This window comes from Copadichromis virginalis, linkage group LG3, assembly GCF_057382275.1.
Source record: "Copadichromis virginalis isolate Kocher_CV1m ecotype Utaka linkage group LG3, C_Virginalis_male_GT1.1, whole genome shotgun sequence".
NCBI classification, from domain to species: Eukaryota; Metazoa; Chordata; class Actinopteri; order Cichliformes; family Cichlidae; genus Copadichromis; species Copadichromis virginalis.
This window is the reverse complement of record NC_140620.1, coordinates 5,469,532-5,489,390: the sequence shown is the minus strand read 5'-3', so window position 1 is coordinate 5,489,390 and position 19,859 is coordinate 5,469,532. Positions and strand designations below refer to the sequence as shown.

General features: G+C 43.0%; 1 protein-coding gene across 1 annotated transcript; it reads left to right on the top strand.

Annotated features, from left to right (window-relative positions):
• Window positions 1-302: 302 nt before the first annotated feature.
• LOC146712413 (protein NLRC3-like) lies at window positions 303-18,421 on the top strand. Its single transcript, XM_085442642.1, has 7 exons — window positions 303-361; window positions 5,061-5,192; window positions 5,277-5,369; window positions 7,542-7,643; window positions 14,582-14,823; window positions 14,940-16,731; window positions 18,241-18,421. Exons 2-7 carry the CDS (start codon window positions 5,104-5,106, stop codon window positions 18,419-18,421), a joined length of 2,499 nt encoding a protein of 832 aa, XP_085298768.1. The 5' UTR covers window positions 303-361; window positions 5,061-5,103.
• The last annotated feature ends 1,438 nt before the right edge of the window (window positions 18,422-19,859 follow it).

The following is a 19,859-nucleotide window of genomic DNA, read 5'->3' as shown; positions in this document are numbered from 1 at the left end:
GAAAGTGTGACTGGATCTATAGACTGGAAACAGAGAAACATGCTGAACATTTGAAGCTTTGCAGCAGAAATGTTCATGTTACAAATACAGCAGAGCTGATCTGGGATCAGTGTGTTCACACCTGCAGCTACAACAAGGTTTCATGTCTCCACACGTCAGCATGTGAACTTTACTCTGACTCAGTCTGAGCAGTCAGACGGCATATTTTTAAAGTTAACACATCAGCACACACAGAGCTGAGCCCCTCCCACCTGTGGTGAGTTTCAGGTGGAGCCCCGCCTCCTTCCAGGAAGCAGCTCACTTGTGTGTCCGTGTTTAGTGTCCAGGTGTGGAGCGGAGCTTGTTGGTGTGTGAAGAAACTGTAAGTTTGCTTTGTTTCCTCCTTTAACAGTTTGTCTTTAGGAACTTTACTGTTTGTTCAGCTCACATTTGATTTCTTCACACAACAAACTGTGTGTTTGTATTTCCGGTCTCTCCATTAAAGTCAGTGTGTAATGTTTCCTGGCTAACATCAGCTGTGTGCAGCTTAGTTCCAGCACAAACAGCACAAATCTGCCGCTCCATAGTTCACGGTAGTGATGGGCAGATGAAGCCCCATGAAGCACTGAAGCTTTTCATCCAATTGGTTCACCCCAACGCGAAGCTTCATGAAGCTTCATTTGCTCTAGTAGGACACCTACTGGACGTAAAAATAATAGCTGGCATGAATTTGAAGAGTGTGGCATTTTGCACACAGCCTGTAAATGTCAACAACAAAAGGAGTGTGTAAAACATGTATATTGTAGTGATGGCAGTATACTGTGTATATTTATAGTGGCAGTATGGGAAATGATTATTTGGAAATGCTTGAAATGGAAATGATCATTTACTGTGAGGTGAGGTGTGGTTGGGGTGTGGACAGTAGTTGTGCTTTTGTAACGTTGAGGTATGGACAGCTACACACTGAGGCTTTGAGCCTCAGTCCTGCCTGTTCACATTTTATTCTGTAAAAACTAAATTTTCACTGCTTTTATGACCTTTTTAGTGGGGAGAACATAGCTAGGATTTAATGATTTAACAAATCTTTTGAATCCTTTGTCCTCCACAATGCTAAATAGCTGGGAGTCCTCAATCACCATGCTGACCAGGTCTTCATCTATTTGAGATTGTTCTCTGAGGAAAGACAATAAAGATAAAGCACAAATATAAATATCACACACGTAACTTATAACAGTTGTATAATATTGTTATATCATTTAGTAACATTACTGCATCCTATATTATCATGGCATTTGATGGCTCACCTGGTCTTGCTCCACAATCGGTGTCCCCCTTATTCTCATGCAAAGCTCTGTAGTGCCTAAGCATGGATGAGGTGTTGTTGTTATATCCCAGCTCCCTGGCACATAGCAAACACTTCACCTTGTACAAAAGTCAAGACAGCTCAACATAAATTGTATTGCACCATCAGTATCATGAAAATACATCTTCTGTAGAAATTTACACACCTTGTTGGGAGGAATAAGATCAAAATGTTCCCACACAGGGGAGGACATCCTCCTCTTCTTAGCTGGCTCCATTCTCTCCTGACTTTCTCTCCTCACTCTCATAAACCTCCAAACGGTCTCCAAACTCTCACTAACCGCAACTCTCCATCAAACACCCACATTTTTGAATGAAGTCTGAGGGGTTTATATCGCTGTCATATCTCGCGGCAAAGTTCGAACCACTTCATGAACCAGTCACGTGGTACAGCCGGGCAGCGAGGCTTCGGACGTCATCATTTTCAGCTCCTCCCATAAATGAAGCAAGCCTCGATACGCGCTTCGCGGAAACGCCCCCTCCATTACTCGACACACGCTCCGAAGCCTCGATACAGAACGTCCCATCACTAGTTCACGGTAACGGACTCACAGCTGGACCAACGAGGCCGAGTGTGTCCGCCACTCTGAGCTACGTTCCTGTTTTGTGTACTTGTAGTTTGTACTGTCTCCCAATTAAGAGAGTGCACGCTTGAAGTACGCGCACTACGCGCACTACGCGTACTACGTACGGTGCGTACTATAATTACGAGAAGTGCGGAAGTGAGAGGTTTGTGAAATGGGACGGTCTAGCCTTCGTCGCGCTGCTCAGGTTGCCTAGCAACCATGATACTAACAGCGAGAAACGTTTCATACAGCATTGTTTGACAGAAATGGAGAAAAAATGTTTTGTTGCTCAGCCATTTTTTTCATGATATCACTTTGATTAGTTGAGTATCTGAGGCTGAGACCACAGGACTGTAAAACATGATTGTTGGGCTTCATTTCTGTACTGAACAGTCATTTAAGATTAGCTAGTAAATAACAATTAGCTAATGTTGTTCATGAGACTAAAGTCATCTCACTGTGGTAATGTAAATATAATATGGCCAATATTATATTTATTGTCAGATTATTATGATATATATATATTACAGCAGTGAGCTTGAACTCTGTGTCAAAGATTCAAGTAGCAGTTATTTATATTTCCTATCACCTTAAATCTTCAATCAAAGACAAGTATCTTTGACTGTGTATATATAGATGTATTATATATAAGAAACAAATGTTGTTCTTTCAGTATGTTGGCATTACTAAATTTGGCTCAGTGCTTACATATATGTGTAAAAAGCAAATGTACGAGCTGTGATAACTGTGTCTGATAGAATGAAGAGTAGACTGATAAATGAAATATTCCTTTATTGGGTGAGAAAATCAGACCATGTCATAACTGCTTTAAGTCACACAGAATAGATATCAGAGCTTTAAACAGGCTGACGTCTGCTAAATGGGTCAAACTGGGCAGAAAGTCTACAAACACATAACATCCTTATAGAATATGATGTAACACTATAGATCAACTTAGCTCAGAATATATAAAGCATATAAACAATTACAGCAATATGATGCAACAAACACAGCAGCTACTGATCCAAAATACTCAAAACTTCATAGAAGTGAAACAAACATTTATTTTTAGCTCCATTCTGCTGCTGATACAGACTTTAGGTTTCTGAACATTAAACTTGTTGCTGCCTTTCATAGTGTGTAACTTGAAGGCCCTGAGTACTTTCTCCCACACTGAAAACACTGGGATGACAACATTATTTGAACATTACCTAATAAGACTGATTCAGCACAGACAGTTATGTTAAACTTTCCTAGCAGTCCTTCACAAACAGGGAACAGTCTGTCTATTCTCTCCATCTGTCAGCTGCTGCTGGCTCTTCCTCCTCCTCTTCCTCACACACTGCTGAGTTTGTCCTGGTGGATCATCAGGGGTGCAAAGCCTCACAGATGATGTGCAGCAGTGGGTCCCTCAGTCTGTCCTCACTCTGGACACTTGCAGTCGTCACACATGGAAATCAATTTGTGATAAGCTGCAGGATTCAAACACAAGTGTAACTTATAAACACATGTTCATACTTTTATTCCACAATCAGAGAGAAAGAAACAGACAGAGAGTGCAGGACAGACAGACAGGTGACAGTCTCAGGTGTACACACTGCTACACAACAGCACCAGAGAAGCAGGATTTAGTGTTTGTGTTATTACGAGTGCTAAACAAGAAGAGTTCCAGATGGTGCAGTGGACACATGTGTGACTGCTGTGATTAAAGCATCTTTCTTTCAGCTTAACGAGTGAACCGTCAGCTCGTTCAAACACACGTTAAAGTCCGTTTGGCTCGACACCACCGAACAGAGGCAGCAATATAACATAGCTAACATTAACAGTGCAGTGAATCCTGCTTGTGCCGTGATATTCAGGACTGCAAACCGAGCAGCATCACTGACTTTCAGCCTGTTGTGTTTGTGGATATATGACTGACTTTAATTATTCATAAAATCATCACATTCTCTGTAAGATTAAGGTCGACTATACATATATATATTTTGAAGTAGAGGCTTTAAAACCAAGTAAACGCTGAAAGTACAAACATCACTAATGTCACATAACTTTGCCGACATGTGGCCAACAGGAATGTTTTAATGTTTTTCATTATTAAACATCTGCACATAAATAAGTGACATAATATTCAGTACTTACTTTTGAAGGTTTACTCTTTGGCCACTCCGCTTCTGCCGTCTGCCGTATAGGGCTTTGGAGTTGATGTCACACCGCAGTGCATTGTGGGATTGCTGCACCATGTCAGAAGGCCACAAATCAAAACAAACACACTGTGTTGGAAGCAGGACTGTCAGAACCATGCTTAAAATCAGCGCAAAAGACAAAGGGCTGTATCGCAACCGATTGCGCCAAGACGCCAAAAGACGGTACTTGGACAAAATAGCGTGCATCGATAATGTGGACCCGTATGAAATAAGGCAGCGGAGCGGAAACCCAGACAGCCTACTGCCATTGTCCTATCCCGATATTTTCGCGTACCTTGTCTGTGGAGTCAGCGCATACACGGCGAATCATTTTCGGAATTATAAATTCCTGGAGGCGCAGGTATGTCGTCGTGCCCCATGTGCAGCATTGGAGCCAAGTCTGGATTTGTTACATCCATTTCATATGCTGGTTTGAGTGCAATAATGCCAAATAATAAGCCTCTCCGTCAACATGACGGGGTTCTGCAGCATCACACATTAGGATGCTTTATCTAATTATCTATGACCTCAGCGCATTCAAAATGACACTAAAAGCCTATTAAGAGAGATATGAATTTATTTAGAACTCACCAGAAAGAAAATGCTGCGAGCAAACCAACAAAAAATTGGGGATGGCAGAAAACTCGATATCCACTCGTCTGACCTCTGCAAACCAAGCTTGACGTATTTGTTTAGAATGTTGTTCACACCTGTTGAACTGACTGAAACTTCTAGTCACAGTAAATCAGTGTGTGTCAGTGAATGCATCGTGTGTGCTTCGTGGCTCCATCGATTGGACTGATAGTAGAGCAGCTGATGGCAGCTTCGTCTGCCTCACACTGCTGTCTGACTGCATTCAGCTGACACTGAGATGAAGCAGGAAAGAAGCAGCTGATATTTGGACAGCACACATGATGGAAAGGAGGATTTCAGTTGATGTGCACATGAATGATTTGTGTTTCCTCTGCAGGTGAAGGTAGAAAGTGTGTGTGAGCTGATGTGAATTGAGCAGCATGGATCAGTGTGAGGACAGAGAGGAGGGAGTCCCTCCCTCTAAAAGCACTCTGTGTGGGGAACATGAGAGCCAGACCAAAGCTCAGAGGTGAGATGACCATCTCTAACTGTCCATGACTCTTCTCCATGTCACAGCTCAGCACTCACATCACTGCTCCATCATTATTCACAGGAACCAGCCTGGACCTCCACCCAGCTCTGTGTCCCTACAGAGTGACGTGTCTAGAGGTTTCCTCATTGATTTTAAAGTCTCTGCTGCAGAGAGGTGAGCTGTTAGTAACAAGAACTCTCTGATTTAAAGGATTTTGATGTTTCCTGGTTTCTAAAATGCATCTCTGTAGCAGAGCAGTGTCTCCAAGGACACACAGGCTCAGCTGTAACTGTCAGTTTATCTGGTTTTAAGACACATTTGGACTCAATTGGCTGTTTTTAACTATGTATTTTAATCAGAGGTGTAAATTTAGAGCTCACACATCTGGATCCTAAACTATGATAGAAACAGCTGCTAGCAGTGGGTAGTTTGACTTTGATACGCTGCTCTAGAAAGCAAACAAAAGTTTTTGCAGCTCCTCTGTTCAGCTGCAATCTTTTCTAAATGGACACAATGTTCTTGAGAGGTTTCAGTCTGGTTTTAAAACTCTTCATAGCACAGAAACTGCACTTTTAAAAGTTCTTAATGATCTTTTATTAGCCACTGACTCAGGTGACTCAGCTGTGCTTCTGCTTTTAGATCTGACCGCTGCCTTCGATACTGTTGACCACAGCATTTTAATCTCACGGTTGGAGCATTGTGGCGTAAAGGGCACCCCATTAGAGTGGTTCAGGTCATACCTGTCTGACAGGACCTTCTCTGTGAGCTTTGGCGATTTTATCTCTTCCTCAGCTCCCCTTACTTGTGGTGTTGCCCAGGGATCTATACTGGGGCCAATATTGTTCTCCATTTATATGCTGCCTTTAGGTCTAATTTTTAGAAAATACAACATTTGTTTTCATTCATATGCCGATGATACTCAGATCTATCTTCAATTGAAGGGAAACAGTCCTGCCTCACTAGAACCCTTACTTCAGTTAAATGAAGTGAAGTTAAATCCTGGATGGCCTCTAATTTCCTTAACTTCAATAAGAACAAAACCGAAGTGATAATTTTTGGACCAAGCGGCAATCCCAACACTTCTAATTTTAACCTGCACAGTCTTGAGCCTTTTGTCAAATCACATGCCAAAAATTTGGGGGTTATACTTGACAGCAATTTCACCTTTGAAAAACAAATTAGCTCAGTTGTACAGCGGTCTTTCTTCAAACTCAGGCTTTTATCTAAGGTGAGATCATTTTTATCTTTTAAAAACTTTGAACGAGCGATTCATGCTTTTATTATATCCCAGCTGGACTATTGTAACTCCTTATATGCTGGAGTCAGCCAGACCTGCCTGGCAAGGCTGCAGTTGGTCCAGAATGCTGCAGCTCGTCTTCTGACACGTACTAAAAGATGTGAACACATTTCCCCGGTACTTGCCTCCCTTCATTGGCTCCCTGTCCGCTTCAGAATTAATTTTAAAATTTATTGTTGACTTACAAAGCCCTGAATGGACAGGCTCCCGGGTATTTGTCTGACCTCTTGCAGACGTATACCCCCCTTAGATCTCTTAGATCAAGTGATCTTTTGCTTTTAGCCGTACCAAGGTCGAGGCTGGTTCATAGAGGTGATCGAGCATTTGCAGTCGTAGCGCCTAAGCTGTGGAATAATTTACCCCTACACATCAGACAGGCTCCAGCTGTCAATCTTTTTAAATCTTATCTTAAAACACATTTTTATTTACTGGCTTTTAATACAGCATGAGAGTTGTTTGTTAATTTATATTTGGTGTTTGCTTTTAATACTCTAAGTTGTTTTATTGTGTATGTTGTGTTCTTGTACAGCACTTTGGTCAACGCTCCTGTTGTAATTAAATGTGCTATATAAATAATTAAACTATTAAACTCTTCAGAAAAGTGTTCAGAGAGCAGCTGCTGTATTAGACAAAGGCTCGTCGTGTGAGCCCAGATGTGTGTAACAGCTGGATGAAGGAGAACCATCACAGTCGTGTCTCCATCCCGCCTTTATTAATGAACTTCCTGTTGCTTGCAGATGACAGGAACACAAAGTGTTTGTGCCACGTGATGCTGCAGGATTTGTTAACATGTCCATGATGGTAACATCTCCTCGTCTAACTGCAAACACATGAGCGCTCCTAACGGCAGCTATCACAGCCACACAGGCAGACTGTGTCTCACTGTTGCATTCAGGGACATTTGTTTTCCTGTAAAAAGCTGAACTCTAATCTAAGAGGACTGTTACTGACAGGAAACAGCTGCATTATCTGCAGTCTATGTGATCACAGCTGCTTCAATCACTTCATCAGAGAATTGATCATTGAATAAAACATGTTTGTGTCTGCAGAGGTCAGAGGTCACAGTCTGCAGGATCCAGCTGTCCGTCTGTGAGGAGTGACTGGTCCAAACATTACCCTCCAGACTTCAGTGCTGAACCTGGACCAACGAGGTCAGAGAACTGTGATGACTCCTTTACATGTTTGTGTTTTCCTGGATAAATATGACCAAAGATTCATTAAAAAGATAAAAATCTTAGACTTTGTCCTGTAGCGCTGTGTGGCAGGCAGGATTGGACCCAAACACAACAGGATGAAGTCAAAGAGGCAGCTTTATTTCAGCTGTGAACATGCAAACAGCAGAAATAAGGAAACATAACTGTAGGTTTGCAGTGAATGAAGCCTCAGCTCGACGCTCCACTTTGTCCCTCTTTTCCTTCTCCAAACAGCCACATCAGGAGTCTCTGATGGAGTTTTAAAATATTTCATTACAAATGTCCAAAGATGGGTTCAGGATACCTGAATCCACAGTTATTAAAGCTAAAAAAGTTCACAGGGTTTGGACTTTGTTAGGTAACGAGAGAACATCAAAGTGTTTTTATCTTCAAACAGTATTTTATCACTTCAGTTGCTCTCACAGCCCTGTTTGTTATTTTAGTAAGTAAGTAAGTAAAGTTTATTTATTAAGCGCTTTTCATAGACAGGTAGTCACAAAGTGCTGCACACAGAGATTAAAATAAACAGTACGATAAATAGCAAAATGCACAATATACACAATATAGAGTTTAAATGTAAATTAAAAGTATAAAAATGTAAACAGCATTGGTCAACAGAAAGCTTGTTTAAACAGTAAAGTTTTTAACTGTTTTTTAAAGGATCCCACAGAGTCAACCAAACGTAGTTGTAGAGGTAGACTGTTCCACAGCCTTGGTGCCACAGACTGAAAGGCTCCGCCCCCTTTCGTCTTCAGACGTGTTCTGGGAGCAACCAACAAACTCTGAGTCTGTGAGCGGAGACAGCGAGCAGCAGTGTATTTAGTGAGAAGCTTGGATAAATAATCTGGGGCCATTTAGTGCTCTGTACGTTAAAACAATCATTTAAAACGAATTCTAAAATCTATTGGGAGCCAATGTAAAGAACATAAAATAGGAGTGATGTGAGCTCGCTGGGTAGAGCGAGTTAGTAGTCTGGCTGCTGCGTTTTGTACAGCTTGGAGGCGAGAAAGAGATGATTTATCCAAGCTGGTAAACAGGAAATTACAATAATCTAAACACGATGACACAAATCCATGGACAATTTTTTCCAGTTCAGCTAAGGAGACCATATGTCGCAGTTTAGAAATATTCCTTAAATGAAAGAAACAGGAACGAGACAGAGACTTTACATGTGAGTCAAGGCCCAAAGAAGAGTCAAATATTATTCCAAGATTTCGAATATTTAGCTCAGCAGAAGAACAGAAAGGGGCAACAACTTGACTGATTTTAGAATATAGATCAGGAGGAGCTATGATCATGGTCTCTGTCTTCTTCTAACAAGGTAATTGTTAGAAAGCCAATCAGAGATTTGAGTTAAAGCCTGGACTAGGGTGGACAGCCTATCCAGCTGATGAGGCTTAACCAGAGCTCTTATGTTTCACTCAGTGCTCCCACCAAACACCTTGGAGGACACATTAGTGTGATTTAGATTTCATTGGTGCAAACACCAGTCACACAAGCTAACCCATGGAGGCAGCAGCAGGCTTTGTGTTTGGTAAAGTCTGCTGGCTTAAACTAAGAGAGTTTAGTTTGTTAGCACAAAGAGCTGTCAGCTAAAGCCCCGAATGCACTTTGAATACAGACGAACTGAGAAAAACACTTTAAATACAGCAAACAGTCAAACTGACCACATGTTTTTCTGCTGATCATCCACAGCAGTACGTTTAGCATTCATGCTAGCAGCAGGCTATGACTGTTAGGGTTGCCAACCGTCCCTTAAAAAACGGAATCGTCCCGTATTTAGAAACAAAAGCACACGTCCCGTATTGAGCTAATAAGGGACGCACTTTGTCCCGTAATACAGTGAGAATCAAAAGTAGTCTATAAATGTTAATGGAATTAACGCTTTGTTTGAAAACATAATTCCCAGCCCCTCTCCTGCTTTGTGACCAATGAGCTGACAGCACACTTATGACAATTCGAGTATGACAATTCAGATTACCGCTCATCTCATTGGTCGAGGAAAGGTCGCTTGCGGAGAAAATACCGGAAGACAACAGATGACCACAACAAGAAGCATGGCCAACAGGGAAACAAACGCCGACACTGCGGTGCAAGTCTCGGACGACAGTACACCTAAAGCTGGGCAAACACTGTGCGATTTTTTCAGTCACGTTATTCAGCTCCTGCTCAAACTGCACGATTGACTCGCAGGGGTTAGAAGTTGGTAGGTCACGATGCAGGTCTCACACTCTCACCGATGCTCTGATGCGACCTGAGTGCTCACACTGTGCCTCCATAAAATGAAGGTTATAACAGAAAATCTGTCTCCCTCTCCCTCTCTGTCTTTCACTCACACAGACACACAAACCACCACCATCAACTTTGCTAAATTGCTAATGAAAAACATTGATCAGGCAGCTGTGATTGAGCAGCAATGTAAATCCAACTATTTTCACGGTTGTTGTGGTCGTGATCATTTTGTGATGCCACATCGAAAAGGCTCGGATGAGCTTTCCAAAGTTCTACAAGTTGTGCCTCCATCGCTTGTGTCCAGATCACACGCTGCACAGCCGTGCTGCTCCGTCTTTTTCACCGACGTTTACGTGTTTGCGCGTGAGCAGTGTGAGCGGCTCACGAGCGATTGATGATCGGGAGCTGCTCGAGGTGTTAATCGCTTCTCGTTACCCCACGTATACTACACGATGCACGATGAAGGCCAAAATCGGGCCGATCACCAAATCGGTCGCACGACTCAAAAATCGTCTCAAAATGGGCCAAAAATCGCACAGTGTGAGCCCAGCATTAGAGCAGCAATGTTTGTTCCCCTCAGAGAAAGAAAAAAGGCTGCAAAAGTACAGGGAGGAATGGGAAAAGGGAAACACCTGGCTGGAAAAGGTCACCATAACACCTATAAAGCGCACTGCACTGTGTGCCGGCGCACTTTTTCCATAGGCATGCTTCTAATGGTGGGGGCACATGAAGAACATGAGGGGCGTGAAAGCTCGGGGAACCCTTAACCAATTTGTTGTCCACCAGGCCACGGCAGAAGCAGATATGGTATGTAAACACTAGGGGTGCAATGATATTCGTATCGATATTGAACCGCTCGATACAGTGCTTTCGGTTCGGTACGCATATGTATCGAACAATACAACATTTGTAATTTATTTTATCAACTTTCCTTCTGACGATGCTGTCTGTGTTGAGCGCTCAGTGAATCTGCGTTCGACTACTCCGCCTAGGCTGCACTGTCCAGCGCAGATCCACTGAGCGCTCAACACAGACAGCATAGTCAGAAGGAAGAGCGCAGGGCAAGCTAGCGAGACAGAAGTTAAGCTCTCCTTGCAACATTCAGATCTGGCGTTTGGAATTATTTTGGTTTTCATGTGACGTATGACCCTGAAGGTAAGCGAGTCATGGACTAAAGTAAAACAGTATGTTGGATGTGCCACGCAATGCTTAATTACATGGGTGGGAACTAGTGTGTTAGCGCAGTTAGCTCGTTAACGTGTTGGCCGTCTAGCCCCATGCACGGGGCGATCGGCGGTAGCTCGTTAACGGAGATTTGCCGTGTTGTGGCGTTAAGGTCATTTCAACGAGATCAACCTGAAAGCACTAGTGGGAACACAACGAATATGACTGCACATTTACGCCGACATCATCCTAGTGCAAAGACAAGTGGAAGCAGACAAAAAAAAGCAAGCATGCTACTAACTTTAGCCGAGTCATTTAGACAGCTGTTAGCACATGATCCTCCTTATGCTGCTGAGAATATAGCCCAGAAGAAGCGGATAGTATAGCTTTTATTTTGGAAAGAGACATTTCTCTGTAATAAACTCTCTTTTCCAAAGATGAGTGATTCCTCAATCAGATACAGGGCTCGCAAAATCGCTAGCCCGACGTCCCGGGGCTAGCGATTTTTTTCAGACGGGCTACCAAAATCTATCTCTGCCCTGCCCGTCGGGCTATTGTAGGAAGGAAAAATATATGTCAATGCTTTTGCATTCTTTCAGAAATGTAGCTGGGTAATTATGTCATTGGCATCGGTGAGCCACTATCAATATGTGACATATTGAAGTCGCGTTTGAATTTGCGCTTGTTTTTTTGCTTTCACTTTGCAATCGCGCAAACTGTGTATAGAGAGCGACAGCACTGATCTGTGAGTGATGATAATTTGTGCACCAATTCCTCTGACGTTGTCTTATCAATCGTTAGCTTACTATGCAAACATGACAAGTGAAATCTCACGCAGCAAGCTTAAACATGTGAGAGGTTGATCGCGCAGAGAATCGCTGAGCTTATGTGAGTGAGTGTGTAAAAGCAGCAGGATATATATTTTAGTTCTGCTTAGCCAAATAAGACAGGTCAGGGTGAAGAAGTGACAGCCAAAGAAAAGCTTACCACAAAACGGAGAAGTTATGACAAATCAGACTATAAGGCAAAAAGAAAGTGCAGCTTTATGGTTTCATGGACAAAAGAATTTCTGTGGCTGCAATATGACGAGCTAAATAACCAGGGCTGCACATAAGTGGTCCGCAGGTGCGCATTCGCTGTCAAAATAAAAAACACGCACAAGGGTTAGGGTTAAATTTAAAAACTGTACTTTTGAGTTAAAATATATATTTATAATTTTAATAAATGACAAATTAAAAAGGCATGAACACTTTTTTTGTATCGAAAAAATATCGAACTGTGACACCAAAGTATCGAACCAAACCAAACCGTGAATTTTGTGTATCGTTGCACCCCTAGTAAACACTGGTTTGTTTTTTAAACCCTCTGGTTAAGGTTAATATGGGCATGTGCAGTGAATATCAGCGCTATGTGGCCAGAAGTGTGATAATATAATTTATTTTGTGTAATAAACAACTGCAAGGATAGATGATTACAACAAATAGATGACTAATACATAAAAGTAATACATAGATGAATAATGATGATGAGTTATGATGTGTAATCATGGGAACAAGTGGGTTTACAAACAGGAGCAGCTGATTAGCATTAGAAAAGCTGAAATAATACCTCAACTGAAGCCAATTGTACTAAATGCACTAAATGTGCACTGTTACAAGAATATTTTTCGTTCTATTGCTTTCTATTAATTTATATAATTTTAAGTTAAGCAGGACAGAGTTCTTTTAAAGAAAGATTTACTTATATTCTCAAAAGTTAAGCATGACAGGCTTCTGTTTAAGAAAGAGACCTGTTTTACTGTGTTAATGTTGTCATTTTGAGCTAAAAATAAATGGCCAAATGATCATTTGTTTCTCATATGGTCATATCACAAAGAATATGCATCTGCTTAAATCAAATTCAAGTCAAATGGTTAAAAAATAATTTCACACACACAAAAAAGAGCTACCACACTGGGAAGGGTGAAGACAACTAGGTTGCCCGGCCCTGGCCACGAGGTGCCCCTTATTTATTTTTCAGGGAGTTGGCAACCCTAATGACTGTCCACTGAGCACCAACACAGGTAGGAGTGAGCAGTGATGAAGCAGGACTGTGGGCAAGTTTGAGCTACAATCCTATTGGCTTCTCAGTTTCTCCAAAGAAAAGGGGAAAAATTCTTGGTGTTGTGAAGATGTGAGTTGGTCTTGTTGTCGTGGGGCTGGAAGGATGCTGGCAGTGAGAGGCTTTTCATACAGTGTTCAGTAACAGAATGAGAAGAAAGCCACTGCACATGAAACAAGGTGCTCGTAGTGTTTGTTTACTGTGTTTGTGCCACAATGTCAGATCAGTTGTAGATTCACATGCAGACTTGTCCAGTGAAACCAGTGCAAGTACTGCAGTACAGAGCAAAGACTAAGCAAGCCAGGAGAGCTCTCCAACTTTCTGAAAGTATCAGGATATTTGAGTGATAAGAAAAAGTGGATCGTGCAACAATGTCCCTCAGCACACAAAACAATCAAAGCAGAATAAATATAATGTTTTAGATCAAACACTTACAGGGACCTGAAGAGAGAGAACCAACAAAATGTCATGGCTAACAGAGGAACTCAAGCACAGACTGAGTTCTGACAAACAAAAAGGTGACAGTTTATTTACCAAAGGGGTGAACCACAGTGCTCTATGTACAGTGAGTTGGGGAGGGGGTCCAGGATTCCAGGGAAAAGAGGGAAGGGAGTCCACTCTCACTCCTCTTCAGTCACTCTTGTCCTGCTCTCCACTCACACAGCCACACACGGGAGTCACAGGTAAGCGTCTGTAACCAGGTCCGGGGAAATATTTACTCAAAGTATACACAAAGTTAACCCAACTGGTGAATTTAGAGAGAGATTTCTTAGCAAAGAGCTGAGATCATGAACACAGGAGGGTCAATGTCCCAGCGACAAACTGCTCCATGCCGCAGCGTTAAATGGTTACCGGTAAGCCCAGGTGAGTCAGCAACAGGTGGTGTAATCATCATAGCTGTGTGGACCAAGAGCGAGAGGCCATTACAAGCTCCACCCAGGCAGGCAAAACGCTAGCAGGAGAGAGCAAAACATAAAACCTGAAAAGCCATCATGAGCCAGAGACACAGAGTTTATACTAGAAGAGAAACCTGCTCATCTTCATCATGTTTGTTTAAATAGAGAAAATCAGAAGTCTCTGTGTGTCAGACCACGGCTCTACACGGACACTTCTAAGCTGCTTCAGAGTGAACTGACCCAGATAATCTGCACACAGCGGCTGTAAAACAGTGAAAGTCATAACTGTCTCTCTGATGGAAAGCTTTTATTGTGAAGTCAGGAAGTCTGCAGGAAGTGTTGAGTTTGTATTCATCACTCAGTGTTTAATGAGACAGGCAGACAGGAAGAGCAGCTCATTAGTGTTGATGACATCAAAGGAACTGTGAGGAACTGCAGTTTGGTCACATCTGGATGTTTTTCACTGACAGTAAATGTTTTAGTGATGAAGAAATGTGTTCACAGAGAGAGGAAGAGGAAGAGGAGTGGTGTTTGTGAGGAGGAGCAGCTGTCCTGCTGTGCTTTGTGTCAGGACGTCCTGAAGGATCCAGTCTCTACCAGCTGTGGACACTGGTTCTGCAGACAGTGCATCTCCTCATACTGGGACCAGTCTGCTTCATCAGGAGACTCCTCCTGTCCCCAGTGTGGAGAAAGATCCAGAAGCAGAGCTGGACTGCAGACAGCCAGTCAGAGCAGCTGTGTACAAAGTAAGACTGAACATCTGTCTGCTGATGGACTCATTTCTGAAAACTGGACTTCTTGTGTTGTTCAGACATTGAAGAGTTTTCTTTCTCTTTAGTCTCATTGTTTTTCTTTCTTTCAGCAGATGTTGGTCTGCAGGAGGTTTTAGATGAACATAAGATCAGTCTGAGGAGGAGATGTGAACGTGTGACTGAAGGAAGTGATGAAACAGGAAGTAGAACCCTCCTCAACAGGATCTACACTGAGCTCTACATCACAGAGGGACAGAGTGAAGAGGTTCATACCCAACATGAGGTGAGGCAGCTGGAGACAGCTTCCAAGATGGACGCCCTCCATGACGCTCCAATCAGGTGCCAGGACATCTTTAAAGCCTTACCTGACCAACAGAGACCCATCAGAGTGGTTCTGACCAACGGCGTGGCTGGTGTTGGAAAAACCTTCTCAGTGCAGAAGTTCACTCTGGACTGGGCAGAGGGCTTGGAGAACCAACATGTCAGTGTGGTGGTTCTGCTTTCATTCAGGGAGCTGAACCTGATCAGAGATGAGCAGTACAGTCTTCTGGAGCTGCTCCATGTTTTCCATCCAACATTACAGAAGGTCACAGCAGAGAAGCTGGCTGTCTCTCAGCTTTTGTTCATCTTTGACGGCCTGGATGAAAGCAGACTTTCATTGGATTTCACCAACAGGAAGCTGCTGTCTGATGTCACACAGAAGTCATCAGTCAGCCAGCTGCTGACAAACCTCATCCAGGGGAATCTGCTTCCCTCGGCTCTCGTCTGGATAACTTCCCGACCCGCAGCAGCCAATCAGATCCCTCCTACATGTGTTGACAGGCTAACAGAAGTACGAGGTTTCACTGACGCCCAGAAGGAGGAGTACTTCAGGAGGAGATTCAGTGATGAAGAGCTGTCCAGCAGAATCATCTCCCACATGAAGACATCCAGGAGCCTCCACATCATGTGTAGTATCCCAGTCTTCTGCTGGATCACTGCTACAGTTCTGGAGCACATGTTGACCACAGAGCAGAGAGGAGAGCTGCCCAAGACCCTGACTGACATGTACTCACACTTCCTGCTGGTTCAGACAAAGAGGAAGAAGAACAAGTACCATGAGGGACATGAGACGAGTCCACAGGAGCTGACGGAGGCTGACAGGGAAGTTCTTCTGAAGCTGGGGAGGCTGGCGTTTGAACATCTGGAGAAAGGAAACATCATGTTCTACCAAGAAGACCTGGAGCAGTGTGGTCTGGATGTGACAGAGGCCTCGGTGTACTCAGGAGTTTGTACAGAGATCTTCAAAAGAGAGTGTGTGATCTTCCAGAAACCAGTCTACTGCTTTGTTCATCTGAGCATTCAGGAGTTTCTGGCTGCAGTCTACATGTTCCACTGTCACACCAGCAGGAAGACAGAGGTGCTGGAGAACTTCTTGGGACAAAAATACAACGAGTCCTCTCTGGATGATTTCCTTAAACGAGCCATGTATAAATCCCTCCAGAGTAAAAATGGCCACCTGGACCTGTTTGTTCGCTTCCTTCATGGCCTCTGTCTGGAGTCCAACCAGAGACTCTTAGTAGGTCTGCTGGGTCAGACAGAGATCAGTCCAGGAACCATCCAGAGAGTCATCAACAACCTGAAGAAGATGAACAGTGATGAAATCTCTCCTGACAGAAGCATCAACATCTTCCACTGTCTGATGGAGATGAACGACCTCTCATTATTTCAGGAGATCCAAGAGTTCCTGAAGTCAGAGAACAGATCAGAGAAGAAACTCTCTGAGATCCAGTGCTCAGCTCTGGCCTTCATGCTGCAGATGTCAGAGGAGGTTCTGGATGAGTTTGACCTGCTGAAGTACAACACATCAGAGCAGGGACGACTGAGACTGATTCCAGCTGTGAGGAACTGCAGAAAGGCTCGGTGAGTCCAGATGTGATCATTAACATCATTGATCAGTGTAGGTTAGTAGTTTAATGGTGAAAATAAAATCAGATTGTAACCACAAAGTGTTTGTGTCCGTACGCTGCAACCTTCCACACCATTCCTTTATTGTACAGACTCAGCAGCAGCTCCATGGATCCCAAATCCAAGAGTGGAGAACAGATTTGAAGTGTGTCACATCCATGCAGTCACAGCTGTTTCCACCATGTTTCCACTGATATTAATCCTGTTCAATGACACGTTTCATATCAGTGAATATGTTCTTTAGGACGTCCACTGACATGTTTAAGTGTCCTACTGGAAATCACTCAAATCATCCATGAAATCCATGAAAAATCCTTTTAGTGTTTCTAACTTCACCCTCTGTCCTCTCTCTCTCTCCATCCTCCTCACTGCTTCTTTCACTGATAATCACACAAACATCGTATTCAGCTACAAAATAACACAATAATATCATCTGATGATCATTATTATAAGAGCAGGATCCATATTTGATATCAGAGTAACACACTGCTTGGTTATGTGCAGTCATCATCAGTGACTGTGGGTCAAACAGAAGCTCTCTGATTGGTTGCTGACCTTGGTCACCTGTCCACTCTCACCTGTTTGTGTTTGCTCTCTCTTTGCTGTCTCCATCCTCTCTCTCCTTTCTCTCCCTCTCTGTCTTTGTACGTCACTCAGGTCCAATGGAAACAGTGACATTTACAAACCAATCAAAGACAAACTGATCCATGTCAGGTTATAACAATATTCAAAGTGAATACAGGCTGCTGCTGGACACAGACAGGTAACATCATTTTGACTTGCTGTCACCTGGATCTGGACTCATAAACACTGAAGCCCTGAACAGGAATACAAATCATTTTCTGCCAACTAGCGACACAGCAGCAGATAATGGCTCAGAAAGCTCAAATGAGCCAATCATTCTGTGTTTAGTTCCCCTGAAATCAGATCTGATATCAGCAGCTCTGAGTTCATTCATCATTATTGTCCAGTGATGAGATTTCTGCTCCGTTTGGTAACAGTCAGCAGGTTTTTCCTGCGTGTGGACGTGAACAGTCGTACCTGACAGCAGGTAGCAAACAGAGATCATCTTTCCAGCTGGAACTCTTCACTGAGCTGAACTCATTCAAAATGTTCTGGAGTCAAAACAGGAAACAGTCCAAATGTGTGTCTTCACTCTGACTCTGGATCAGATCTCAGTGACAGACTGTGGACATTATGGAAGCCTAAATGTGACACCATCTTCCTCCTTCATCTGCAGATTAAAGCCAAACAAAGATTCTCATTAAAAGTCTGCAGGTCTGAGAGAGACTCAATCGTTGTGTCATGTCAAACACAGTAAGAGGAGCTGAAGCACAGATGTGAAGAGCAGATTCATCAGATTATGACCTCACTCTGTTTTGTCTTCATATACATTCAGTCTGTGTTTATAATGCAGATTTTCTGCTTTTATAATAACACATTTTATATTTTCTATCATCACAGACTGACTCAGTGTGGACTCTCAGAGTCTCACTGTGAAGTTGTGGCCTCAGCTCTGAAGTCCAACCCCTCCCATCTGACAGAGCTGAACATGAGTGGAAACCAAAACCTGCAGGATTCAGGTGTGAAGCTTCTGTGTGCTGGACTGGAGAGTCCAAACTGTCGACTGGAGACTCTGAGGTGAGTTCACTGACTGCGGCTGTTGTTGTTTTTCTATATTTCAGGTCTTTGATGTTTGAAACTTTCTTTAGTTCCTAAATGTTCAGGATGTGTCTGAAGACAAATGTGAAGAAGTTTGAGTGCTTTCAGAAATGTTGTCTTTCCAAACGACTGAACAACAGTTTTTCCTTTTGGCTCCAAACAGAAGTGACAGACTTGAGCAGGGTTCATTTAAAGGCTGACAGAAGTGGAGTGGTGACGGGGAGATGTTTGACAGGACAGTGTTTCAGCCTCCACAGGTTCATGTTGTGCTCCATCAGTCAGTGAAGATGAAGTCAGTGCTGATGAGGCTGTAGAGTGTGTGAGGGATGTGAATGAGGATGATGAAGATCTGATGATAGCAGATAAAAACAGGCTGCAGAGACTTTGAGCCATACAGGGCACACAGTGTGTGTACAGAACAGCTGAAATCATTATGGAGGCCTCACTGTAATATGGAAGCATCACAGTACAGCTTCAGTGAAGCTTTAAAGTCTCTGATATGAGATGAGAAATGAAGCAGCCAGAGCTTTTTCATGAGTGGAAATCCACTGTGACTGTGAGCTGCTGCTACAGCCTCCAGATTAGCCAGCAGCTCATCCTGCTCAACATTTCCTCACCAACTTTAATGGAAGTGTGATGTTTTCAGCTGGAGTGATGGTCAGGGTGGCCTCCCTCTCCTCTTCTTCTCCTCTTCCTCTTTCATTTGTAAAGCCACTTCTGCTGTTTCCATTTTCTAAACTTCTACATCCACACTGAGGATCTTCATGGTAAAGTCTGTTTTCTTCTTCTCTGGTTTAGTCCATTGACTGCAGCAGAACAATGTTCACATTTCAAACAGTGAGACTCAACGTATGGCCCGCGGCCCACACGCGGCCTGCCCACCTTTCCTGATTCAGAGAGAGGGGACCCTGATTAACTGTGTAGTGTTCTTCCTCACAGTTCTAAGTATCAGACACAACAATGAATAATCCACAGCTGACTGTCTTTAGCAGGTCAAAGGTCACGGCACACAGCAGACAGTGGGAAATATTATAATTCTGATCATTTATCAGCACATATCCATACGTATAAAAACAAAGCTGACACTGTGAGACTTGATCAGAGGTGTGATCATCACAGCAGAGGCCTTTGTGTCAAAGTCACTGAGGATCAAACAGAAACACATGAAGCAGATTTTCCTGTTCTGGCTTTTTATAGCAGATAACCTTCAAAATATTCTGCAGTCCATCAAAAACTGAAGCAAACCATGAATCAACATGTGAACATGAGCTGATGCTGCTGAAGGGAAGCAAAGTTACAGAGGTTTGATTACAGACACAGCTGAGAGTTTGTAATCTGTCATCATTTTAAAAGGTTTAAATTTCTTAAGTATTGAACAGCAGAAATGAGGCTTTGTTTTCGGAGGCCGACAGCTGTGAACA